Source organism: Amphibalanus amphitrite, unplaced genomic scaffold (genome assembly GCF_019059575.1).
Source record: "Amphibalanus amphitrite isolate SeventyFive unplaced genomic scaffold, NRLGWU_Aamphi_draft 000841F_arrow, whole genome shotgun sequence".
Taxonomy (NCBI): domain Eukaryota; kingdom Metazoa; phylum Arthropoda; class Thecostraca; order Balanomorpha; family Balanidae; genus Amphibalanus; species Amphibalanus amphitrite.
This window is the reverse complement of record NW_024882335.1, coordinates 95786-123414: the sequence shown is the minus strand read 5'-3', so window position 1 is coordinate 123414 and position 27629 is coordinate 95786. Positions and strand designations below refer to the sequence as shown.

Sequence of the window (27629 nt, the reverse complement as noted above, 5' to 3'; positions counted from 1 at the left end):
TCAGTCTGTTTTAGCCATGATTTATGTTACCGTGCCAACCCATACCTACAATCGACTGTTGGTTTAATTGTTGCATAAGCGATGTCATTGATCCTGCAATATCCAAAAATTCTCGGACACTGAAGGCATTTACACACAACCGCTCGATTCACACGTTTATTGAATAACAAACAGCATATTTAATGCTATCTTAATCAGCGACGACCCTGCCGCAGCCATGCCAGTTTTACTTCACAGCACGCCCCGCCATATTGCTGCCGAACAACCAGTCATCATCGCAAAACATCGCTGCACAGCTCTCCTCGTCAATTACCTCACATCCATTTCCTCTGTGGTGTAACGAACATCAGATATAACGCTGGTGCCTTTGGCAGGTGCCACTTCGGCACATGTCACGTCCTGCTGCGCGACGGTCGCGTTTTTTAGCAGTAGGTGTCGCTGATATTAGTTTTACGTGCGGAATCGGTGGGATAAATGTTTGGTTTTACATATACGCCTTCAGTCTCCTCTCACATCAACGCTTGCCCTTCCACAGCGTCACATCATCAGTCATTCAGCGAGTCGACATGATCAGCAGCCGACACACACAAACCTTCCTCTTCCACACTCTCATACGGTCTCTGAGCCCACACAACCCAGGGATCGTCTCACCTTACTACGGCTAAATATCGCATCTACAGTGGAGCGCAGCACGGCTCAGCGCGACGCGGCGCCATCACTCTCGGTCGGTCGCGGCCAGTGGGACCGAACTGGTCGCAAGGGTATACGACTGTTCGACCGCAGCAGTCCCGTTTACCGCTGATCGCACACACAAAACTAACTACCGGGGAAAGGGGCAGCGGTGCAAACTGATCTAACCTTTGCTCGTCTAGAAAGGAGGCAAGTCTCTAACGATATCATCAGTTTCAGGCTCGGGAATGATCCTTTTTGGAGCCATGTAAAGTAGATAATAGACAACAGAACAACAGAAGATATATAAAGTCACACTAGTACGATATATCGGCTCTGGAGCGCAGCCAGCCTTGCTCAGCACCCTGTATTCCTATACATTGACAATGTAACGCGAATAGCACAGAGTAGCAGAGACATCCGATTGCTACTGCCATCGTTGCGAAGACATCTAGCCATTAAGGCGCAGCAGTCACTACTAGCACGGCCCACGAGCACAACATCGAGCTTTGCCGCCTCTTCTGCACTCCCCGCGACCTGCCGCCGCTAGCCCACTGCCATCCTCCGAGTACAAAAATACTCGAGCAACAATACAAAATATAACAAAGTGCTGCTACGAGGGGTGACCGGCGGCAAGGTACGTCCTTTCCCAATCCGTGCTGGCCGGGGGAGCCCGGCGTTGCCAAACGGCGGTCAGAATCATTCGAGCGGGTCCCACCTGGGTCCGCAGAGTCCCCCGCGGGTCCGGGTGGACCCCACTCCTGGTTCCTCTGTCCGCCGTGCCGGCCACACTGGGTGCCCTCAGTCACACGGGAGAGGAGTGGTCATATACCGCTGCCGCCGGGTCAGTTTTATAAGATTGAATCGACAATCGTGCGGTGGTTTTGGCATCAGCATGCGGATACAATTTTTTAATACTATTTTTCGCTCTAGGGATGAAACAAGAGGCTTTGTCACGCACAATATTTAAAAAAAAAAACAATTTATATCTTCTGTAAAATCGTCGATTCAGAAGCATAAAACAGGTCAGTAAATCGCGATTTTGGTATCATAGGATAGCTCACTGCTGTCCACAGTGGCTATAAGCAAGGATAACGTGGGGTGCTACCGATTAGGATATCCAGAGCTCACAGTAGCCCACTCGAAGGCTACGTTCTGATGGTTTCTGACGGCTTGCCTCTCGGAATGATTTGATCTTCAGTAGTGAGAGAGCCGTCTTCTCTTCCTAGGCAAATCTGGCTGCTAACTTTGTAATAGGTGGGGCCCAGAACAACATACTTGTTATTTTTACGCATTCGGGTGAGTCGAGCCACTGTCGCTCATAAGGAATTTTGACTTTTTTGTGGCTATGGCATTACCAAACTTAAGCAAAATTTTCCGGTAACTCAAGTTTACTTTCAATAAAAAAACACCATAGCGTCTTTAAGAACTGAACACAAACCTTTGGTTATCATAAAAGGCATCAGTAAAAGTAGAGTATGATGATGATCTTTATGCGAACTTACCATAAATGAATTGGTAAGCTCAAAGCTGGTTAAGAAGGTAAAAGCAACAAATGATCTTTAATTGGTATGCTTTATCGCACGATTTGTGCCAATTATTGGCACAACTGAACCTCTTAGCATTGACTCCTCACGCTCTGACCAGCATCAACCTCTGGCAAGAAAATAAAGGATCAAAGTGCGAGACAAGGAAGCAAAGGAAAAACAAACCGACTTCACACCAGCACACTTAATTCAAAAGAAACTAGTCACCTTGCGTGCACGTACAAAAGAAGAATACGCAGCAATGAAAGACGTTCACACGATTGAGATTGCAGCTTGCCCGTTCCTACTTTCGTACACCAGTGCCATCTAGCTGTTCTGATCTTCTGCCATCGCTTAACTCTCGATCGCCGTGTTCATTCTTCTGTATCGTGATGGTAAAACAGGCTGGGTCGCTGTTTCTACGCTTGCCGTCTGGTTAGGCCGGTTGTCGCCGCTGACAACGAGGTCTGGGTCACTTTGAGCGACTGTCAGTCTTTCCAGACGACTTTGGTGGTACCGACTAGTCGTCGTAAGATGTCGGGACGACCTCCAGCAGCTTTTGGAAGAAAAGGGTCGTCTTCCCTGTGGGAACGGAAATTGCAAGTAAGATCATTTGTCAGAATTATATGAGAGCTCATGCTATCAGTCGTCAACAATGATACAGTTATTACCAGTCCCTAACACTTACTTTTGAATTTCAATGAAGAATGCATTATATTACCAATAAACAGAAAACGGGTGAATTTGAATAATGAATAATGAATTTAAATATATCCCGGTATATAACTCGCAATATTATCCTCCCAACACAACATCGTACTTCTTTATGCTACCAAAAGCCACCCTTTGTTAAAATAAGATACATCACAAACAAACCAGGTCCAAGTTCGGATCAAACTCGAAACTCATAGGCTTAGCAAAATTAGAGAATCAAATAACATACCATTTCAACAAATGCAAATCCGTCATTTATAAGCATTATTGGCGGTACATGAGATACCCAAATCGCTAATTTATTCGTTGTCCTTTTTTTGTTACGAATTTGATTTTGATACGACTATACAGATATCGAATGTCTCAATTTATATTGTGCTATTATATTATAACAGACCAATTATATAGTAACAGACCAAGAACATTATATATAAATATAGACAATAATAAATGTACATAAAAAGCGACAAATAATACAAATCATATAACAACTCCATCTTCCATCCCATGATCAGCTCCACTGTCAAATCTCGCCGCCCACACCAACTCACCAACAAACGCCGGCGTCCACTTGTAATGGACAAATGGTATGTAGACGAGCGGTCCGGCCAGCACAAAGCCCAGCGCGTACAGGTACTCGATCTGCGGCGCGTCGATGATCGGTCCCACCACCAGGTAGATGGACATGAACAGCACCAGCCAGGGGATCACGATCGGAACCTGTAACGGGACGCCGCTCAGTCAGCTCCGCGTGGCCCGGTCTCGGAGAGAGGGACTATAGCCGGCGCCGCGTGCTGGGAGAGATGGACACGGGCTTAGCCCGTGGGCGGAAAAGAGACGGCGGCACCATCTAGGAAGGTGTCTGGATGATGCTTCTTAGGATATTGTGATGTGTTGTTCTTATCGTCTTAGAATATTTACAGTGTGTCACTAGTCACTTTCAGTGTCTTGACTTTGAACGATTGCGAGTGCGAATTTTAAGAGTTTGTAAGTATAAAAAGTAGGCATATGTAAAGCTCAACGATCTGTATTATTCTAATTAACGACCACCTTCAACAGCAGCGACTATTAGCTGTCATAATCGCCCAAGTCAATAATTGTGTGTGTTCTTTTTAAATTGTATCATTATTCTTTCTCTGTAGTGATGTTCCTTCATTCCACGATGGCCAAGATGCTATAAAAGTTTGTCTTTCAAATAGTTAACTCCCTGTTATGAAAACCTTTTGTAAGTTTCATTCCGAAACTCACATTGAAAGTTCACAAATTGATAAATATTTAAATTTTACATTGAATAATTATTATACCTACTGGCTCTAAACATAGAGGTAAATTGATTCATATTAAAAAGGCAGTTTTATGCGTATGATATATGACTGAATATTAAATAATGTGCTGTAATTGTAACGCTGTGGCTAACTTTAGTAGTAACAATTGTCTTTTGATTCGTTTTGAGAAGCTATAACTAAACGGTATGGCATATCGTGCTCCGCATCAGGTATTATTGCCTGTTACGCGCGGCCTTCTGCGTGGCTTAGCCGCCTGATGCGTATGCTGTGCCGCAGCACACAGCTGTACGGCGGCACACCCTATACGCGCAGGCTGCATGCTGCGCGACATGGCCGAACGAACACAAGCCTTATTTCTAGGGCTCAGGCATTTTGTCCAAACTCCAAGCGATAAAAAACTTGTGACGTGGATCAAAATTCAATTTCGAAATAATTACTTTATTATTAAAACAGGCAATAATACCAAAAACAAAGAAAATAGCATGCTGCATTGCTAGGCTTCATTGAAGAGTAAAAGTCCGTCAGACCAACGTTATTGTTTTGGTCAAGCCATAATTGTTCGGTTATAGAAGCATATCTAATAAAACTTTAATATTCTCTTCCTGCGGCAGAGTGCAGAAAAAAATACGATTTCCGCTGCACATCTAGTGCCGCGGAAGCATTGTCTTTTGATAGTGTTATGAAGGAAGCTCACGAAAAGGCTGCACACTCTTCCTTCCCTGAAAAGTGGCTACATAATAGGGACAATTAGTTACCGGGTGCGCCCGCTCTGCGCATGCGCGCTCAGACGGTGGACGCCGGCACACTGTCGAATCTGTGGACAGCCAGTCGGCCATGCCACCTGAAAGAACCACGGGCCAATGTGGGACACACAGGCAGCGACCTTGCGGTCAACCACCGGGCAAACAAACAATTGGCAGCGAAACACCGCATAAAATACGCACCAGCGCACCCAAAAAACACCAAACACAGCACCAACCAGCCAAACGATGATCTCCCAACCAGCCACATTGCCCGCAACAACCATCTCGGTAACCGCAAATGCATCTACGCCACCAAAATAATGCAACTCAATCACCGAGACCCAGGCTACGGCCTTTTCAGCCCCTCCCGCGCCGCACGTGCCACGTGCCAAGCCCGTGCCGATCTGACCGACCTTATAGGGGCGCGGCGCGTCCGGCTTGGTGCGACGCATGACGATCAGCGCCGCCATGGCCATGCCGTAGAAGATCCACACGGTGAAGCTGAAGAAGTCGATCAGGCTGCCGATGTCGCCGGCCACGATCATGGCAATGGCGATGATGGCCTGCGCACACACAAAAAAAAACAGCGGCAGGATATTGTGAAAATGTAGTTTTTCGTGGACGCACATTGACAGAACGTGGTCATGGATCATTGATGACATATTCAGATGACTGTGGACACACAGTGCGCCTGCGGGACACCTTCACCGATGCAGATCACTGGCGAGTGTAATGATCAGCATAGTTTGCACTGCAGTGACGCCCAACGTTCCCTGTGCCATTTGAACCGATGCCGTTCGAGAAACTTGCGGCCACATTATAAATTCGTAAATAACAGCGCGATAGATACATTGCTGAACCAAAAATAAATGTTTTCAGCCATAAAAATGTTTTAAGCCAGATGTCATATGCAAGGTGCTAAAGCAAATTACATCTATCGCTTTCTCAATTTGTCGGACGACTCACGTTGAAGATGAGTGCGGGGGACGGGGTGAGGCGGCGGACGTGGACGTAGCTGAGGATGTCCACCAGATGGCCCTGACGAGCGGCGGCGTAGCACAGCCTGCCGACAGCCAATCGTGTCAGATACATGTCACCTGACATTAAATACAGCATGCATATTGAATAATGATTATCAACGCAAAAGCTTCCTCAGCCTTGTTCCCTGATAGGGATGCACTTTATTACATACGAGGCAGTAGTTTCATTGAGCTCAGATGATGCCAGACATGACAACCACATCCAGCCAGCACTGTCATCGGGCAGCCCACTGGATCGTACCGGATTTGCCCAGCGGCAACTGGTTAGGTCAGTGGCACTGACATCGGCCACTGGACACTCCTAGCCGCTGGCTTCAGCTAGTGGTGTGGTCCTGATCCAAACCAGGCCATAGATATCGCACCATTCTAGATAAATTTACAACAGTGAATACCTCACCGCTTGAAGGCATATTAAATTTGTACGTATGAACATGATGTCCCAAATAATTCCTACATACTTTCCACAGACAAGTTTCCCTGAGATGAATCTGACCCACGTCTGACGCCTAATAGGCATCAGTCGAGCTGCATTCCTGCAGTCATTGAGCGGGAGTGTCGACTGTCGGCTGCGTCAGCGACATGCACTTGGAGGCGGGGCCCGTAAACCGACACCCGGCCCGATGTCACCGAGTAATGTGACACGGCCGGCCGCTGCGCTCAGTGCCCGAGTCCCAGCGGTACCCCGATCCAGATGGCCAGAGGGGGAGAAGGGGAGGGGGAGAAGGGGTGGGGATACAGTGTCCGTCACTGAAGAGCGAGGTGTGATTGCTGTCTGCATGAGTTCGAGAGAAAGGGGATGCGCAGTGCGCACACAACATACATTCCAGTTACGGGTAGCGAAATGTTGTAGAAACGATTGGGCACGATTAGGGTATGTGCGATTATTATTTTGTTTCGCTTATAAGAATGACCTTGAATTGTTGGGGATATCAGTCAGCGGAAAAAATATTTGGATTCGGCGTATTCTAGCATGAAACGAGTGTTAAATGAAAAAATATGTCGATTAACTGCTCATATTAAGTTTTCCAAAACCTGCGCGATTCGATACAATATTTGGTTGATGTGTTATGTTTGGTTGATGTTAACCCTATTAGTGGCAGGGGGGGGGGGTTGTTTTTATCCACCCCTCAGGTTTTTCGGGAATATCTCCGAAACCGCTGAAGCTACGATGCTGAAATTTTCTGACTTTTCCTAAAACTAAATTGGGCACATTCCCTGAAAATTTCAAGTTCATAACTTTACCAGGGGCGGCTCCAGAGCACTGGGAATTGGGGGTCCTATTCGTGAAGCGAGTCATTTGGGCGAAGATCACGATGCTGCACCAGTTTTACGAACAGTGAATGAAAGGTATCATGTGATAACATATACAAAGTTATTGTGCATCCTCTTTTGACACGTTTTTGCTATAATAGGCGGATCCAGGCGTCCAAAAAGGGGGGTTATTTTTTACCTCCCAACATAGGTGCCCTGACACCGCCCATGCATGACCAATACAATTTTAGTCGTTCTCACATAAGAAAATTGTAACATAACAAGACCATTGCCACCCTTTTTAGAAACAGTACCAACAAAAACCTTATTTACTATACTTTTTGTGTACCCCCAATCTCAATGATCTGTATCCGCCTATGATTTTTGAAAATGCATATTTTTAGGATCCATGTGAATTCCTGGTTCATCCTCTATCGATCGGCAAAAGTTGCGTTAAGATTGGTTCAGAAACCTGGCCGTGATAAACAGTCTAAAATGTATCTGTAATTTGCCCGTTTTTACCCCCCTCTACCCCCTATTGACATTTTTTAATTTTATTTTTTTTTTAGAAATGTAGATCGCGTTGAGCCAAATCGAATGCCGTTTGAATTTTGAAAATCGGCCGGTTAGATCTCGAGATATCAAGGGGGGGGTCGTAAACAGCCCCCCCCCCCTGCCACTAATATGGGGTAGCCAGGAGCCTGCCACTAATAGGGTTAAGTAAAATAAAGCGAAGTCAATTTAACTATTCTAATTATTTTAGATGCCCTGCTGAACAAATCGAAGCGTTAGTTAGATCGTCGGAGTTGTTAATCGATGTTGGACAATACCGATCATTATACCCAATATAATAGACAATATGTTGGGTATAATGAGCCTGACCTTTAGCGAGCGTCTAACTTCACTAAATCGCACAGCGCACTCATCACATTATGCTTCATCATCCGTCTGCCATATCAAAAACCCGGCGGACTGCCAATTATCATCAAGCAGCCCTAGCGACCCTGCACCAGTCCGCATGCCATTTTATCTGAGCCGTGCCGAAGCCACCGCTCACCTTCCCGATGTGAAGCAGGTTCCGTTGGCGGCGCCGAAAGTGGACATGGTGACTGCCAGAGGCATCAGCCAAGCCATTACACCGAGGATGCGATTACCGAACGTCTGAGGAAGAGAAACAACTTCAGTCAGAGGGGGAGGGGGCTGGCATATACCCCAATCAAGTCAGTGGACTGATGTCAGAAACGTATTGCGTCACAACTTCTTGTGGTAGTCAATCACGCTAGAACGCTGTGCTATTGTGTTTATACCAAGAAACCTGCTACATCGTTGTTTTTATGATGTCATGATACCAGTTAGTTTGTCCATCAACTAACACGACGTCTCATTCAGCGGACAGTATGCGATCAGTCATGCCACGCGACGTATATACGAACGTACATATTTCACGTCGGTATGTAGCCGACAATACAACGGAGCACGGATCAATGTCGGACAAACACAGTCGTCTCTAGGAGGCTGCTGCAAACACCTAGCCCACTCGAGTGGGCGCCCCGGTCGAGTGGGTGCGTGCCCACGCCCGATCGCGTTCGATGACGACGCGCCCGGCCCAGCGTCGGCCTCGACGATCGTCGGTCGGACGCGCGCGTCGGCTCGGCCGGATAGCGGGCGGTCCGATCGACGGGGGCGTCGATTGTGGGAGTTCAGCGGCAGTGGGCTCGTCTCAATGGGGCGCTGCCGCCACTATACAGCCCCGGTCGGCCTGTTGTTCGCGATAGAGCCGGCGAGTAGACCGACCTGACACTTAGCCGCTAATGGCTTGGAAATGGCCAGGTGTCTAATGTGTGCATTTTTCATAATGACACCATAACAGTACCAAAAACATTAACGATACCATATTCTGCTCACTGTGCCTTAAACAGCTAGATGGCCTCATGGGTTCTGTGACGGCCATCACGCTACGAGAATGTTGAAAAGCCTGTCAGTGAGCGATTTTGCGAACACATTTAAAGATTGATTCCCAATTCCGCTCTCCACCCTGAGTGTCCCAGTTGGCTTGCAGAGGTCAGGAACGTCGTAATGCCATTTAACCGTGAGATCGGGGTTCATAGATCTACTCTCTGAAACATTGAGACAAATTTCACCGAAAAGCCTGGGCAGTATCGATCAGGGAACCGCTATTGCGATCGGCTATTGCAGACTGAACAGACTCAGCTAACAACATTAGAGAATTTGCAGTGGTTGATAATGGTTGATAATGCACACGTTTTTTAGGTGGAGAGATATGGCAGCACCTGAGTATGTCCACAGTCCATACATACGCACAACTCCATCAAAGGTGATCCGTCATCATAGCCAACATCTGCCACACATTCACTGACTGCAGGTAGAAGGCATTCCAGCATGCACAATGACGTAAGGATCCGCAACGTAAGCAGCCACGGTACCAGCATTGCGCGTTCAACAGCACCTTCATCAATGCCGTCAACAACATCAGTATTCAGCAACGCCGCAAACATCGCCTCTAACGACACCACCAACACTACCTTCAGCACGTCCAGTATCACCACTACCATCACTGTCTTCCGCCACCCACAAAACCACCAACAACAACTACAACATATTCACCAACATCTCCACCAACAGCATCAGCATCGCCTCCAGCATTGTCAACTCACCACGGCGACGGCATCTGACTGGAGGAGCTCGATGGGCGACATGACGGCCAGGTAGGAGATGTTGACCAGCAGGTAGCAGGCGGTTACCAACGGCAGGCCGATGATGATGGCCAGAGGCAGGTTCCTGTGGAGCGCCACACGAAATCGTGACGATTTGCTACAGAGATGGGGTTACGTTATATGATACAGAGGCTAAGGCAGAGGCAGGTTCCTGTGGAGTGTGACACGACATCGTAATGCTGTGTTACAGCGATAAGGTTACGCTCTACAATACAGACGAAATAGCACTCTGGTGGATTGGATGCTCTCGTATGATGAATAGGCGGATGAGTATAAGTGTGGCGGAATCGGGATCGGCCGATTATTCAATTGAGTTTAAAGGTAGTGTGCCAGCTTTCCTGGACCGTATGGAGTTAATGGCCCAGATAAGGAGAACCGGATTTTTAGAACTTATCCATACCTTCAAAACTCATGGAAACGTCTTAAATTCTTCAAATTTTGAGTACCCCAGTGCGAAATTCGCCCCGACGGGTTGTCGGTCGTACCCCAACCACATTTCACACCACTATGAACAATAAATGCACACACTGAAATCGCTATTACCGATATGCTCATCCAATCAAGTTTCGATAAACCCGTTCATCATCATCTCCTGCGGTTTCGAACACGCCTGTTAGGTGGTGCGGTAGACCGCGCCCAAAGCCAGGGCCCCGGTAACGTGAGGTAGCCGAGTCGGGGCAGCGTGCGCTGACCCAAGCCGGGGCCGCGCGTCCTCCCGGTGTCATGTGATAGCCCGGGGCTGCCCGCGGGGATGCGGTAGACCGCGCCCAAAGCTGCGGCTCCGGCTTGGGTCAGCGCACGCTGCTCCGACTCGGCTACCTCACGTTACCGGGGCCCTGGCTTTGGGCGCGGCTTCTGCTCATACTTTGTGGTGCGGTGGTGGAGCGTCGGGCCGCGCGCTCTGACTTCGGCCAAGAAAAATGCGTCAGCTGATCATTGTCATTTCTGCCACTTGCGTGTGATGAAATGGGGTCATAACTTAAGAGACGGCTTTTTCATATCAATTATTTTACATAAAATCATATTTCAAACCATAAATAATGTTCGACAGCCAAATAAAAGAAACAATACCAACACAGGCTTACAGTTTAAGGCTCGACATTGTGTTGTCTACGATTAGACAGCTGATAACTCATTCCCGTACGTCGTAACTCTATAATGACCTTTGCTTATTGTCACATGTGCGCCGCATTCGCGATTGTTGCCGACGTCTGTTTGCAGGTCAGCCCACTACAGTTGTTATACATATCGAAAAACCGATAAACTTTTAGGCGAAAAAGGCACTATTCCAGGCCCATTTTTGAATTTTTTGCGATATTAGGTAAAAACAGAAGCTTCTTATCCTAGGAAAAATAAAATGGGAAATCTTTCAAAGGTGGCACACTACCTTTAAGCTGAGAGACTCTAAGCCGTTGACCAATGCCATTGCATCACGGAAGGACCTCAAGAGGCTGACCTATAACGGGACACTTGCTATAGTTATAACGGTCCCGCTCTGGGTTGACAGACCAAGTGAATAATCATCCTACAGCCTAGTCCGAGTGATGAAAGCCTTTGGACGTCAAGGGGTACGGACTGAGTAAACAAAACAGGAGCCACAAACAACAGCTAAATCAATTAAGCTGAGTATTCAGAAGCAATAAATCAAGACAATACTGATGCTCAGAACTCAACCATGTCAGGCATATTGGAAGAAAATGGAGGGAGAATAACTGCCTGTATGCCTGCACGATACAAATTGACAGCAGTACCTTGTAGCCACCAAATGATATGATTTGAGCTGGTCAGTTTTCCGATCAGTGGCTATCGATTTAGTGACGGACAAATGACAGCACATTAGGGGCATAGCGAACACGTGATCCCTGTATATCTGACATAATCGTAATGTCATCAGGCACCTGCCACCGAGCTGATTCCATCTGCCATGACGGCAGACTGACAGTCTGACAGCACTCCTGACGGTTGGTGACACGCGCCAACAAACGAAATCACCTATAATGGCATCCGCGCGAAATTGGCGCGCCAAAGCGAGTCAGCATATTACCACGTGGTCGCTGACAGCGGGGGATGAGATCTTATCGTTAGAGAAACACAGTGCCAAGCTGTCATAGAAATTAGCGTTTCTTACATAGTTTGGTCAGACTGTCTCGAAAACGCGACTATCGTAGCACTGTATCGCCGAGACGACATGCCAGCCGGAAAAGTTTGCGCTGTAGACGTCGCGTTTGAGGTAAGACGAGTACGTAAAAGGTTTGCAGCGACCGCCATGAAAGTTAATCACATGAAGTCAATGCCAAGGCCCGCCTTGCGGAGTCATACTCGTATGTAAAGTAAAAGCATAGTTAGGTACAATGATATTATTCTTTTTATATTTAAGTCATGAAAAAACGAGCGTTAAACCATAAGCCCAAATGTCGCCTTAGCTCTAAACCTGGTAAGGTATCACCTCGATTAAAGTCATCAAGGAGTAAGACCGCCGCCCATTTCCTAGAGCGCTAGCCTCTCGCTCTGACCGTTGCGGACTGACCTGGACGGATTTTTGATCTCCTCTGTGACGTAGTTGAGGTTGTTCCAGCCGTCGTAGGCCCACAGACCGCTGTAGAAGGCCGTGGCCACATCGCTCACCGAACTAGTGGTGTGCTCGAAACCCTGGCGCAGGTACTGCGTGTTGCCTACAGGAAACAGATATATTACATAAGGCGATAATAGCTAATAACGGCGCCATCGTATAGAGCATACGCAGTGGAAAGGGGCATTCGTGAACACGGACAGAGCCGACTTTGCTCCGGTCCGCCGGAGAGTCGCATAGATAAATACGGGTAGACTCGAGCTCATTTTTCAATGATGGTTTCGCTTTGACCGAGGAGCAGGGCAAGAGAGCATGATATGATCATCATGCATTACTTTCCTAAAATAAAGTTGTTGATAGCTGCCAACAGGTAAAGTCCTTTAGTCGACCCCGTAAAAGTTAAATTAAAATAGACGGCGTACTCGACAGTTCACTTAGCCGCATGGCGTAACTTTGTTGCGAGTTTCTCGGACGTGCAATGCGCAATTCATTTCAAGTTTACTAAGTGAAGGAAGCGCAGCGGCGCCATTTTCCCTGCACGACGTCGTAAATCTGCGTTACCGTGCAGAGCCATTACAATTTTAGATTTAGACAGATCACCTCGCCCAAGCCAACGTGAAGCGACGAACTACACCGAGTTCATCTAGGAACAAGAACCCCACGTCTGAATTGGCAAAGGGGATTTAGTTGACTCCATCACAAGAGTCAAAGGCTGTATCCAATGCATATGAATCGTTTCAATCGGAGCTAAATCGCTTACAAGCCTGAAACTGCAGCAAACCTCACCAAAACGGACAGTCGTCAGACAAGACTCTCGATTATGCATATGTGGGCACTGGGAGGTCAGCGCTTACCCTTTCCCAGGGTGGATGGGTACGGGTTTAGGGGGCAGACCTCACTCACAGGAAAGACGGACTGATAGACTGAACTCTCAACGGACTGACAGACAGGACTATTGGACTCACCCTCGGCCAGAGAGTACATGCCGCCGACGACGATGATGGCGATGGCGATCAGCTTGGCGGCAGTGAAGACGTTCTGCACCTTGGTCGCCAGCGTGACGCTGAAGCAGTTGATGAACGTGATGCCACCTGGCGACAAAAAGTTGAAGATGCGTTAACGTTGCAGCACTAAACACAACAGGAGACGTGAAAGAAAACAGTAGCAGAAAAGATAGGTATAAGGCTTATCTGTACAAATATCTACAATTGAAATACGGAATCGTCACGGTCTCGTACTAAGCTTGGTGTCAGCTGTCAATGCAGGGCCGAAAATTCGGTTTCATTCGGTTTGCTTGATGACACTCACACGAACCGGATCTCGAAGTCCATACACGACATCATCTTATAAAATTATCGTGAAATATCCGCAAATTATTGTTTCTAATCGGCCTATATTAGCAGCGGTCGCTGTGGCCATTTGCCCGCCATCGGACATTTGATGAATAAGGGGAGCGAGGCAGGGCTAAGAATAGACGTCGGAGGCCCTCGCCCTCTACACTAATGAGGCAGTGGCTAAAATCAATCTCCTCGCTCGGAGACAAAGTCGAGCACAAAAAAGACGAGTGATGAGTGGACAATTTTTTTTTTTGCATTTTGTGTGTATTTAACGGCATTTTGTCAACGGATCTCAGTGAAATAAGCGATCATCATATTCGTAACCAAATATGAACTTCAGATAGATAGACAAAGCTTATACAATTTTAGCGTAAATCAATCGATCTTATCATACTGACAGCAACACAAAACAATGTTGAAATTTTAACCCTCGCCCTGGCAGGGGGGGGGTCGATGCGACCCCCCCTAAGGTTTTTCGAAGATAGCGTAAAAACGGCGGCGCGCAGCGCCGCCCAATTTGGCACAGCTTATGGGGCAACCTTTTTACATATGACCTGAAAATTTCAGGTCCATGTGACCTTGGGTCAGGTCACCAGGTCAGAAAAACCGGTACAAGGTCATGGTCAAATTTCAATTTTCTTTTTGCACCTGTCCAACTCACATTGTTGGACTGATTTCCTTCAAACTTTCAGGATGTGCTAAGTTCACCGAGTTGTATAACATATAGTTCGGGTTTTTTTAGGTCACTGACCTGATGTCAGTTAGAGGTCATTACGTCGTAATGTTAAGCCTATGGGAAAATACTAAATTCGGAAAATACTGGAGATATCCGCTTCGTTCTATCACTTTTATGCTTTGAAACCACAGTAATTAACAGCAGGTCACTTGGTGCTTCCTTGTTTGGTGTACTTATCCATGGGTCAGGTCAAATGAGGTCAACTGAGGTCAAATGACGTTTATGCCAATAACTTGGCACACAATGATGCTAGAGCTTAAAAAATTGTATCATTGTGTTCCTTATGATCACTCGAATCGAATGATATGCGATATGATGCAATTTGGTTAACTTGAACTTAATTTAATAATTTAAGTTTACTTAAAATTTAAGAAAAACTTTAAGTACACTTAAGCAAGCTAAGAAGTATATCATTCGACGCGCCTTGACGTGCTGAGTTCACTGGTGCTTTTCTTTTTGCTCTATCTTAATTAGATCAAAAGTTATAAGCGAAAAACTTGTGACCTGTTTTTAGTGAAATTTTTACATTTATACCCCCCAAAACCCCCCTAAATATTGACCTAGAGCAACTAAATTTGCACAGGGGCGAGAACTCCAGGGGGCCCACCTACCTACCAAATTTGGTGTTTCTAGGTGCCATAGGAGCCAATCGCGAGGGGGGGGGGTCGCATCGACCCCCCCCCCTGCCAGGCCGTGTTATGAAAAATGCCCTGCCAGGGCGAGGGTTAAATTAGCCATACTGATAAACAAAACGCGTGTATCAAAATACTAAGGCAGCAAATATACGAAGGCCACGTCCGATACGGGGGTAACGACCTACATAGATAGGTTGCGGTAGTACACGGCGTCGGCGAAAAGCACCACCAAACGGAATGCAGTAATTGCGGGGATAATCATGGTTCCTTATACCCACTGACCTCACCGTCCCCGGCCTGCTGGGTCTTATATAATTGTAACAGGTGCTGAACCGCACCGCTCAGCACCACTAACGCTTATACAATTTAGTAGATGACATTCCATGTCACTCTGCCACCGTAAAATGTCTGGAAGTTCAGCCTGATGACGAGATTTCCGCTGTGGCGTAGATTATGTCACAGAACTGCCGCCATGAGTGACTCACACAGGTCTGGTCTGAGGTCGTTGGCGGCCCGGCCCGGCCCCGGCCAGAATTGGGCAGCCGCCGACTGCCGCCCGGCCCGGCCCCCTCGGGACGGGTCCGTGTTATTACTGGCCCCCGCCGGCAGCGATCCGTTCCACCCCCGAGTCGCCGCTCACAGTCCTCCCCTCCCCCTCCCCCTCCCGCCGACACACCTCTGCAGGCGTCTGTGACGTCAGAGCCACCCCACGTGACCAACATTAGACATGAAGGTCTGGCACCGTGCCAGCAAGCATGGTCTGTCATGGAACGAGACGGCATTCTCTGTGCTAAGGTCGTCTGTCTAGTTCGTGAGGCGACCGCGGCTCGCACACGTCAAACGATGCGGCTCACCTCACACCACTAACGAGTTAATCACCTTGACCTGTTTGCTCGCATTAGTCTAGGGTCAACATGCCGGGACCTCGTTCCTTTGTTCAAGGCCGAACAATGTCACAAGACCGACCGGTGTCGAGCGGAGGGAGGGAGGGGACAGATGCCATTGGGCGGATAGCCAGCGGCTGACGACCGAGCGCTATGTGACCTCGCGGCTGAGAGGATGACCGGTATGCCCGAACATAGCCCTGTTTACCTCTGGGATCGGGCAGCGGTCGGGCGATTCGCTCAATGAGGTGTCGGTGATGCGAGGCAGCTGGCACCGGGACCGGGCACGCACCAACCGATCGCGGGGGTCGGTGAGGGTTGCAGAGGATTGCGGAGAATCGCAAAGGGTTGCAGCGATAAAATAGTGATGAGTGATGGCAGGCCAATTTCCATAAAATATTCATCAAACTCATTCATTTATTTATTTCTTCATATTTCGAAAACTAATTTCATGGCACTTTACGACAGGAATGTCCACACCTCCACCCCCCCCCCCCCAGTCAAAGGGGGTTGCATAAGCCCGCGCCGCTTTTGATTCAGCAAACTAGTTAATAATCCGAAGAACGGTTGGCATAATAAATTAAACGTATGCCCTTTCAATAAAGAATGGACACACTCCAAACCTCCAGCGCCATCCAAACCGCTACGTGCCGCGATGTCGATGGACTCATTGACGTCAACCAGTTGCCAATAGGAGAAGTAATGTCCGAGGGTTCAGTGCGCTCTCATTGGGGCGCCAGACAGCACTGTGCCCGACTGCTTGTTAATTCCAATAGCAGCTTAGTTTGCCACGAGAGTTACTGGGCGGGAGCCGGACGACTGTCATTTGTGGAGACTCTAAGCCGGAGAACGCTGCCGCTGGGTACTAACTATTGTAAGCTGAAGCTATTCGATAGCTTCAAAGCTCGTCAGCCAAAGCCGCTAGGATTCAAACAGATTTCTCTGTCTGATGCCGACAACAACAGCGCAGCTTATAGTTGTTGCTATGTACTTACTTTAAAAATGTTATGATATTGATAGGACATTTGGATTTTACATTCAGAAATATCTACTTACCAAATAATTAGGAAGAAGACCATATTACTATCTGGAGCCATGCCCTTACCCAATACGCACGTTTTTCGTACCGTACGACGTCTTTTTTACGTATAATCGCACCTATTAATATGCTTTTATATGAAGGTTCAGCTTTGAAACTGAAAAACACGATATTTGAAGCTGGAATAGACAACCCAATGAAAAACTATGGCTTCATTCTACAATTCGTCTTGTTTTTAGGGATCTATCTGGACCCATTGAACTTTGAAGTGCGCACTAGGCCAGAAACCTGTGAAATGTAAAAATTATTTTCATTTCATTTCATGTTCAAATCGATGACGATCGCTTCACTCAAGGCAGTCCAATTCTCGAGGGTCACGTTCGTGCGACCTTTATGAATCCTCATCGCAAAGCGCTCCAGACTGACGCTCAAAGATTTTCTCAGAGGTCCTTATTTGAATTATCGACGATTGTAGCTCCTATTTACCACTATTTTTGAAACGGACGTGACATTTTCAGGGAAATGTTGTCCAAGGTTTCGGCTATTTGTACTTTACGTAAGGATTTCGGGCTTCAGCAATTTAATCGGGCCCTTGGGGCGAGCAGGATAGAAATAAACTTAATTCGCCGGCATTCATTCGTAGGTTTAATGTGGAGGAACAACCACAGCTAAATAAGCGAACACCTATGAAAGTTAAAACGTAAGAAATTCTATAAAGAAAACTTAAAGAAAAAAAAACTTAAAAACTTATGATTTGTGCTTTCAATAGGTTGCGAGAATCTATATTTGGATATGGGCAATACGACATTCGGCAGGCTAAGCGATACGTTCAAGCTCACCCTACAACTTCTTGTAGGCAATTTGACAATATGGGACCTCTCACTGGTCATTGATGGTCTTCATTTGACTCAGCTGCATACTCATTCAACTAATAAAAAGCAAAACATCCCTGGATGGCGGGCAGCATTACCAAATCGGATGTTTCCATGACAACGCTCGCTCGGTCGCGGACCGCCATCAATAAGCCGACACAGTCCGGTCAGCAAAGGCCGCCATGACAGTGAAGCAGGCCTCAGTTGGCAGAGGCTCGACAGCCGGCAGGGGCAGGGGCAGAGGCACCGCCCCGTCCGATCCGTCCGTCCGCGCCCACAGCCCACACACCATGATGAAACCGACGACATTGGGCCCGCGCCGGAAACAGAACTCCACTTTATGGATGGGAGCGACTGAAGGTCATTTCGGTCGAGATGGACTCCTTGGAAACTGGGCCCGCGGTGCTTTGGGATAAAATCATTGTTAAAATAGCGTTGCTACGGTCTCAATTTTTCAATTTGAAATATAAATGAAGTTATATAATTGTTTTACGCTCACTTCAATGCGTGAAGGAAACACTAGACTTCTCGCATTGTCACTGAGCTCATTCATGCCATATATAAGCCAAAACACACAGCTCCTGTCTGCGAAATATGACACGCCGTCCGCCAACGCCGCTCAAAACAACAGAGAGCACGACAGGGCTGATTTGTTGCCGCAAGGCCGCATCCATAGTATATGACCCAGCCGGTTGGCACTGTCCTCGAGGGGAGACATGAGCGGGGAGGGGGCACCACCTACAGACAGGAGAGGGGGGGGGGGGTGAAGTGGGTCTCGCTGACGTCACAGGCCATGACAGGACCGGGGCTGCCTAAAGAGAGACCGACGCGGCGGACCGTGCTGAGCCAGCTGCGGATGGTCGCCATGTCACCTGTTACGTCATAAGTGCTCGGTCTAGGAGGGAGCAGCTGTGCCCCCGGCGTACACGACTCGTCGGGGACACGGCACCGACACGGGATCGACTACGCGCAGCTGAGACACGGGGAGCAGAGACAGTAGTGGGAACCATATCCATTACACATGTGACGTTTGTATTACGAAATGGCTCAAGCACACCTGCGCCCTGCCATGTGAGAATTGAGACAATGATGCTTTAAAACTGGCATATATGTGGCCGCATTTATGAAAGACGAAGAGCATAGCCAATGGTTATGCTCTTAAGATGGTGCTGCTATCAAGGGAACATAAAAGCACATGTGAGACAGGAAAATGGAGATGAGCCAGCACCATTTTAGGGCACAAGGGTTGAATACGGTCTCTTTTTTATCTCATTAGGAGGTCATTAAGGAAAAGCGAAGCGGCACTGTTTTTCAGCTATTTACAATGTCACTTAGGAAAACAGTGTCATTAATTTGGCTTTATGAAAGGGTATGCAGGACGATGGTTGTTTACAATACCATCCTGCATGAATTATCAAGAGCTGTTTCACGGTGTTTGGCCATTGCCAAGCAGTTGCATGGATAAAAATAGGTCTCCAAATTTGTCATAACTTCTACGGAGATAAAAAAGAACCTCAGCATGAAATTAATAAGAACAAATACTTATTCGTTTCAAACGGGAGTTCCACTTCAACTAGAACTAGGTACACCTATAAGGTCTCGACATCACATGCTTAAAATAATTTATATCAATCAAAATCTGGATATAAATGGGTCTTATATATCCCAACTCGTACGATAACTGAGTACATATCCATTAATTCATTGTACCACGCAATATACGTGAGTTCAACAGATGCGGACACTGGACAGGGACATATGGCGAACATTGAGCCAATTATTCACAATTATTCACAGCTAACTGGCCACTATGAGCTCGCCCGTAAACACATTAGTCGTTTTCACAACGGCCATCTGGTATACATTTGGTGTAGATTAGGTGCAGATTTGGTGCAGATTTGGTTAAATTAGGTTCAGTGTATTTATTAGTAGCTATCAGTCAGGGTTGCATTAATTGCTTATTTAATATTTATGTGCCTTGGCATATCATCAGACATTATTGTCGAATAAAACGGCAATAAATTCATGCTGTGAATATATTTGCTGTAAAAGAGATTTGGTGCAGGTTTGGTCAAATTAGATGCATTCGCCACATAGCCCGTCGTGAAAACGGCTATTGTGAACTTCCTTTTAATGCTATTGTGAACTTCCTTTTAATATTTAAACACACAGTGCGAACGTTCCTATGTAAGCTCTCCAGACTATTCCGTGACAGATTTCAGTGTGAGTTCTGCTGCGTATAAGCTCTCACTGTGATGAGTGAGTTCCCTTCTCACCGATAGTGAGTACTCCGACCAGGGTGACCACCTGGGCGGGAGGCTCGCACTCCTCCACAAACGCCTCCACCAGGTACTCGGCGAACGAGAGGCAGATGATGGCCAGCATGCTCGGCTTCAGCACGAACGAGCACACCCAAGAGAAGACGAAGGCCGGCAGGTTGCCCAGGCCCACCAGCAGGTACACATACTCGGCGCCAGAGGACGGGATCACCGTGCCCAGCTCGGCGTACGCCAGCGCGCCTGAGGGTCAGCCGAGGTCACACGGGGTCAGTAGGGGGCACATGAGGTCAGCAGAGGGCACATAGGGTCAGTAGGGGTCACCTGAGGTCATAAAAGGTCATGAGAGGTCACCTCGGGTCATCAGAGGTCACACGGGGGTCAGCTGAAGTCACCCGGGTCAGCAGAGGTCAAATAAGGTCTGCCGAAGTCACCTGGGCCAGCAGAAGTCACATGAGGTCAGTAAAGGTCAACTAAGGTCAGACTCTCAGAACGAGCGGGTCATGGGTCATACAAGGTTACAAGGTTCATTATGGGAACCCCTAAAGGTTGCACTGGTACATGTAAAATACAAGAGGTCGAGCCTGCCTCGCGAGAAAGCAGAGTGGTTCATTTAAGGTCACAACGGAATACAAGTGCTTACATTGGGTCACCGTGGGAGAAGAGGACCACGAGAGGTCGTACCGCCGTACGAAAGGACGTACTGTGTCATGTGTGGTTTCAAAGTTTCGTGTCATATTAGAGGTCACAATGGGTCACATGCTAATTTTTCAATTCGAATCGGTCATTAGCTCCCAGGAAGTTATATTGGGGTCAAAGGAGGTTACATTGACGTCACGTAGGATCACAGGGAGCTCATAGAAATGCCACGGGGATCGCTCGAGTTAACAACTGATTACAAGAGGATCCAAGATGTTGGATGGGATGACACATTTGTCAACATGAACAATCCCTAAATTAGCATGAGGTCACGTAGAATCGAACAAAGGTTCAAAAGGTCAACCAAGGTTACCGACGATGGAAGTTCTTAACTCTAGCTAGGAAGCTTAACTTCCGGGATATAATGAGCAGCGTGGGATATCATTGTGCTAGGACAAAAGAAGCGTCAGGTTATAAGGGCTCAGGTAAGGAGGTCACAATCAAGTCAGGAAACACGGGTCATACTGAAGACTGCAAAGGACACTTATAGCAACACAGTATTCATTTCGCGGGTAAGAAAAAAACATCAATAAGCCAGACCGATATAAAAAGACAGCCTACCTTCAGTACGCCCCAATCGGAAAATATGGGCCTGTCTGACCGACCGACCGACCGACCGACCGACCGACAACCGCCGAACCGACCGGCCAGCCCTAACATTGAGGACACGGTACGACCCATTGACCATCCAGGAAGCCGGTGGCTTCTCTCGACAGGACGTCGTCGGCCTCAAGTATCACTGTCACCCGAGACCGGCTCAACTCAGCTCAGCTCAGGAGGCCATGAAGGCCGCTGGGGTTTAACTCATCAGCGGCGAGACCGTACGAGGTCTATTGGATCACAGGAACATCGGTGTGCAGGTAGGACAAGATCCTACTCAGGCCACCACACAAGTGCGGCAAAGGGAAGACCCGTCTGGCGGCCTTATGAGGCCATCGATTGTTGTTACCAATAAATATGATTGTAAGGTAGGTATATAAGCATGTTGAGGGTATTGTTAATGATTGTGTCATGCCAAAAGATCAGAATCATTTGTTGTTGGAGCTTTTGGGTGGGCGCTAGGGCACAGGTAGGCTATCAAGTGCCCTCAAAGATCAGAACAGGTGCTAGCAATAAATGTCGGCAATTTTAGTGCCACAAAAGCGTGACGAATGAGATTGCTGCTGATACTCACCCAATGTGGAGAGGACACCACATCCCATCCACACGACAAGACACATTCCGACGGATCCGGTGCGCTCCAGCACACCCTTGGGGGACACAAAGATCCCAGATCCTGCCGAGAGATCCGCCCGGTCAGTCGGTCACAAAACGTAGCAAATATCACAAAGCAATGCATATCAACATACAAAGAAGGCTAGGTTACGAGAAAATCTCTAGAAAGGTTTTGTAGTAGGGCATGGTGTGCGTGCATTCATTTGTGTCTCTAATCGTAGAAAGCAAAGCTACAAGAATTGAATAATTGCCGTCATTTCCACACATTAGGTCCATGGTCACATTAGGGCGCCTTTTTACACAAAATAAGAACAAAACTGCAAGGTTTCGACTTTGCGGTTCTCGTCTCTCGACGCTCTGGTTGGTATCCATATAATCTGATTAGCGTAATAGGGCCAACTCAGCACCCGACGCTTGCGTGTTGCTTTTGACATTTCTCTCTCAGTAGTTTCCATAATGAGCGACGTCCGCGACTTAGTATGCAAATGCCCGCCTGTTGCACTGGTTTTGTGATTAACGGTCGACCACGTTTGAATGCTGCAATATCTTTTATCACCAGTCACTATGGCATGAATCGGTGCTGAGCTCAACGAGGAAGCTGCTCGTCCAATAAGGACAGGAAGGTCATTACCACAGAACTCTAAAGTCTTGGACACCAGACATGCAGCCCCACGCAAATTGTAAATTACCTATGCTGAACGAATGTCCTGGATATGATCATAGTTTATATAATATCATCCTGAAGCACATCCGACGGACAAGATGATGGCGACCGGTGGCAACAGTGAGTGGATGGCAAAAGAAAACGATCATCATTTTCTTTCATGCTTAGCAGACCGATGATATGATTAACTCAAAATGATTTCGTGACAGTGCTAGGCTCCCATCAGAGTCAGTAATTTAGCCTCGGGCACGACTCATGGACATTGGACACTAAATCGCGCATTGATTATTCCGGTATGTGATGGGGTGGCACATTCCTTCCAGGTCTGTTGTGTTGTGGCATTCCATGCGAATCAATAGAAAGGCGAGGCTCGGGGGCACCGACCTCCCATGGGTCCGGGCTGACCTTTTGAGCATCGCATTCCTTTCTGTCTACATCGGATCATAATTTTCTGAAATGCATACTTTCACGGTCGCAAAAGTAGAGCTGCAGGAGCGATACAAATACATAATATTTATGTCTTTGAGTGATATGGTTCATACAAATTGACGAAAACGTATTAAACAAAATAGTGGATAAATATACAACACACAAAAACGCATAAGTATCCGTAAGCATATGGGGTCAATGGGCCAGCGAGTAGCAGCACATTATTACGCGGAACGTTATGTCCAGAGTTTTGACGTTACCTAAAAATCATCACAGCTTGATATCAGATGCCAATATCCGCACACTTTTGTTAAGAAGTTGTTAAATACTGTTGACTTACCGATCATGGTGCCGACAATTAGAGCAACCCCAGAGAAGAGTCCCACCCTTCTCTCGAGGTGCGTAGCGTTGCCCTCATCTGGTGCGGGTGGCGCCAGCACGTCACCAGCTTCTCCTTCGGATAAGTCAGACAGCTGGCCGGAGCCACCGTTCGTCTGTACACTTCCATTGAGATGCCCTCCTGACGGCAAATGACGTCACTGGGGTCAGTGGGAAATGTAAGCTAGGGCTAGGCTAGACTGAATGACGACACCTTCTATTTTTTTGTGGGGAAGCCAGGCGTTTGCAAGCAGGGGAAAGGGACAAACATTTTTGTTGTCATTTTTGTGTTTGTTGTCTAGACAAACATTTTTTCGTTTGTAAATGTTTAACATCTTGATAGTACCTATTTAGGTTGTGTAGAACTTTTTCGTTGCTGAAAGCAAGAATTTTACGGGTATACAGATAAGTGAAAGCTCCTATACCTCAACGGATTAGGCACACACACACACCTATTTTGCCAGTATAGGTAACTGTCTACAAATAAAAAAAAAAACGCTGCATGTCATCATATTCAAACCGGTGATACCTGTATAATGATACGTTTCATGATAGTCAGAATGTTTGAGATTATTTCTAAGCATTCCAAACATATTTCATATACTCGTACACTGTGCATATTTCAACAAGTCTGATTGCTATTTATAGGGTCTTGGCTAGTTTAACCGACAGACATGTTCATTATGCGTGATTTATGAGCCCCTGCACGTCGATCGGCATATCCGCCTTCCATAATCACACGAACAACGCATCGAAAGCACGTTGATTTTATTCCATCTCCTGACATTGATGACATTAATTATCTCGTAACAATTACGCAGACATCAGATTACACACGAAACGCTTGATTAGCTAAACACAGCCCCAAATGGTGACGTGTGTCACTCTGTTTACCGATAACCGTCACCGCCTCCGTCCAATCCACCTCAGTTCTATCCGCGAACCGCACAGTGGGGCCGGGAGGGGTCCGACCGTGTATTTCTGTCCCGGACCGGTGAGCCAGCGGCCGTCGCCAGACTACGGATCCCGAAGGCCGGCAGTGCCGATACCACCTACACTGCACTATCAACAGACGGCAGGCGGGGAACAGACGGGGCCGCGGGTCGGGAGAGAGAGAGAGGGAGAGAGGGAGAGAGAGAGAGAGAGAGAGAGAGAGAGAGAGAGAGAGAGAGAGAGAGAGAGAGAGAGAGAGAGAGAGAGAGAGAGAGAGGGAGAGTGTCAGGGACGGGAGCACGGGAGAGATAATGCGCGGCAATGGAAGTCGCGGGGTCGCCTTGGGACAGTTATGAAAGGATTGGCAAAAAGACGGACGCATGAATACCAGGAAGGATGATTAGGGGAATAGGGAAAAAAGATATGCGAGAAAGGGTTTGGAGCGTCAATACACTTATCCGCTTGGCCAAAGAAGCCATATTGCACACTTAAAAATAGATCTACTGAAAGCCTAAAACGTTTTAGTATCATTCATGGTGCAGTACGATGCACTTTCCACACTTATAAGAACAGCACAATGTGCACAAATGAATGGAGCTTTGTGTCTCATAGTGAATGAACGCATAAAAGAACCGTCTCAGCTTGCCTAGTGAGATACGTATTGCATACGCTTCTGGCGGCGCGCAGCTGCTACGCATAGTCACACTTCCAACGCTGCTCGCTGTTGGAATACTCATACTGGCCCTTCAATGTTCGTTTACGGTTAACATGGCCGGTGAGACTTGTCGAAATTCACACACACTCAATCTCGACAGCAGCACTGTGCGGATAAACATCCGGCGAGTTCCCAACTGCGGTCTGGCGGGCGATGAAGCCCCGGCAGCCGGTGGGGACTCGGCGCTCGGACCCGATACAACACCCGGGGCCAGTCTCCTAGGGTTACCGCCGGCTCTGCTTCTCCCCGGCTCGCAGCATCGATCGACCGCCCGACCTGGTCAGTCCGCGCCCTTCTCTCCGTGGGATTCACTGGGCTAGGTGGCTCGCACCTAGCTTTATACTAAATTAACCGGTTTTTTATTTCGGCACGTCATCTTCGCAACTTAGGACTTTTTAAACACTCAAACATTTAAGGGCCAGTATTCCATTGGGAATTGGTCAAATAAAATACAGCTTGGGTACTTACCCTTCCCAGGGTTCTCGTATCTTGCCGATCTAGACAGCTAGCAGACATCTACACGTCAAGCTGCCGACCTACAGCCTGCTTGCAGCTCTCCTCAACCTACCGCCCTTTCGCCCACCTGCTAGCGACCCACCCCAGCTTTCTCACACAAACTTCTGGCCACACGGGCCCAGGTTCCTAACCCCCAGTCCACGCTACTCTTCCAACCTATGGACGACCCGGGGCCCGGCGCACCATGCTTCATTTCAGCCCCCTGCCCCACTGTATCCAGGTGGAAGCCCTCAGGGACTCTCACTGGTCCGGTCCGTTCCGGTCCGATCCGGTTTGGTTCGGTCCAGCCCGGTTCGAAATCGGGAGAGGAGGGTGTGTAATATTGCTGTCAAGACACATGTGGAGGTTCCATGAGCTTTTGTAACTTCGAGCAAAGAAGAGCTTGGAGGAATTTTGAAAGTCGTTTCTTGTCATCAAATATTTAAAAACTTACATGCCTATAATGTTGTCCCTTTTAGTGATCTCTACTTAAACAACTGCCGTGGCTTTCTTTTAGGACGTCATATCAGCAAAGTTATAATAGTTCTGGACATGAGTATGTGTAAAAATTAAATGTACTCAGCTGTTTTGGACAGTTTAGTGACTATATTTGTCACTTCGTCAGCGGTATAGCTCTACCGTAGAGATATACCGCTGACGAAGTGACAAATACAGTCACGAACTTTTCGGAACAGCTGAGGACATTTAATAGCAAATGTACACATTAACACATAGTAATAACATTAACTTGATGACGTTTCTCGGCTAATATCATATGTTTCGGAAAAAACAGCGGCTTTGCCCGCCCAGTCACATGATTCTCTATGACAATTACAGTCACCGTTACGTCAGCCATCCTGGCACCGTGACACTCGACAACAAAATGACAAACGGAACTCTCTTAGCTCGTAAAAAACAGTCTGAATCCAATTAGACCAGTCACTAACTCCTATACGTCAACGTCCGAAGAGATCCTAACGACATGGCATCTGTTGAACGCTAATAGACGTGAACGATGTGCGCCTGACATCAACCACTCAGCAACCCAGAAAAATGAAAAAAAGCAACCAAGGGAAGCGCTCTCTGCACCTTTGAGCCGACCGTCTTTCCCTGACCCTCAGATTTTACCCCTCCCCGTTCATACCCCACCCTCCCAAGAGCGGCGGTCCCCGCCCGCACGGGATGATGAAATCGATGGAGAGACGGCAGTCAGCCGTTCTCCCGGCGCAGCTGGGGCCGGAAAATCGTGCCGCAGCTCAGGAGAGGGGACCCGGAATGCTTCCATGATTTCCCAAGAGAGGACAATATCGGAACGGGAACGGGTCATGGCAGATGCATGTCATAAATCTCTGAGGAATCACGGGTCAGGTGTTGCAGTAGAGGGTAATGAAACGTCGAAGTAGACATGCAAGCATTAGCCTCGACTGCCCAAGTGTTTTATAAGACGCGCATCCCTGCACCGAGGCAGGCGTGCAGTGCACAAGTGTGTTTGATAGCGCTTATTGTCCCGGAACTACGCTTGGGTAACTGAGCACAAGTGTTCGATCAGAAACGAGCGACCGCCATTATGTAAAGAGGATTATGAGCGGGCAGACCTGAGGCAGGCATGAACGCCTTCTGCCAAAAACATAAAAACGAAGTGGTGCAGTCACGTGCGGTGGCAAGGTTATGTTTGCCCTCCACAAGTCTATAAGCTTGTTTTTCTCGATTGTTGAGTCAAAATGGCGAGAAGTGAAGCTCGAATAACCAGATTTTTTAAGTTGTTCATGTTTAATCTCGATGCCGGTAG

At 47.6% G+C, this 27629-nt stretch overlaps 1 protein-coding gene across 7 annotated transcripts in view; it reads right to left on the bottom strand.

Annotated features, from left to right (window-relative positions):
- Nucleotides 1–143: 143 nt before the first annotated feature.
- Nucleotides 144–27629, bottom strand: part of LOC122366953 (b(0,+)-type amino acid transporter 1-like) — a 45887-nt gene continuing 18401 nt past the window's right edge. For 3 of the 7 annotated variants that reach the window (XM_043339643.1, XM_043339641.1, XM_043339644.1), the window contains exons 2-12: nt 23660–23839; nt 22186–22287; nt 20313–20555; nt 13499–13624; nt 12492–12636; nt 9905–10028; nt 8287–8390; nt 5905–6001; nt 5352–5501; nt 3461–3629; nt 144–2777 (exon numbers count right to left, since the gene is read on the bottom strand). In XM_043339643.1, the coding sequence (XP_043195578.1) occupies nt 2716–2777; nt 3461–3629; nt 5352–5501; nt 5905–6001; nt 8287–8390; nt 9905–10028; nt 12492–12636; nt 13499–13624; nt 20313–20555; nt 22186–22287; nt 23660–23839 (1502 nt within the window). In that variant the 3' untranslated portion in view covers nt 144–2715. Of the gene's footprint in view, nt 2778–3460; nt 3630–4950; nt 5037–5351; nt 5502–5904; nt 6002–8286; nt 8391–9904; nt 10029–12491; nt 12637–13498; nt 13625–20312; nt 20556–22185; nt 22288–23659; nt 23840–27629 lie in introns of all 7 variants that reach the window. The other 4 variants (XM_043339642.1, XM_043339645.1, XR_006253973.1 and 1 more) reach the window with 3 other exon arrangements.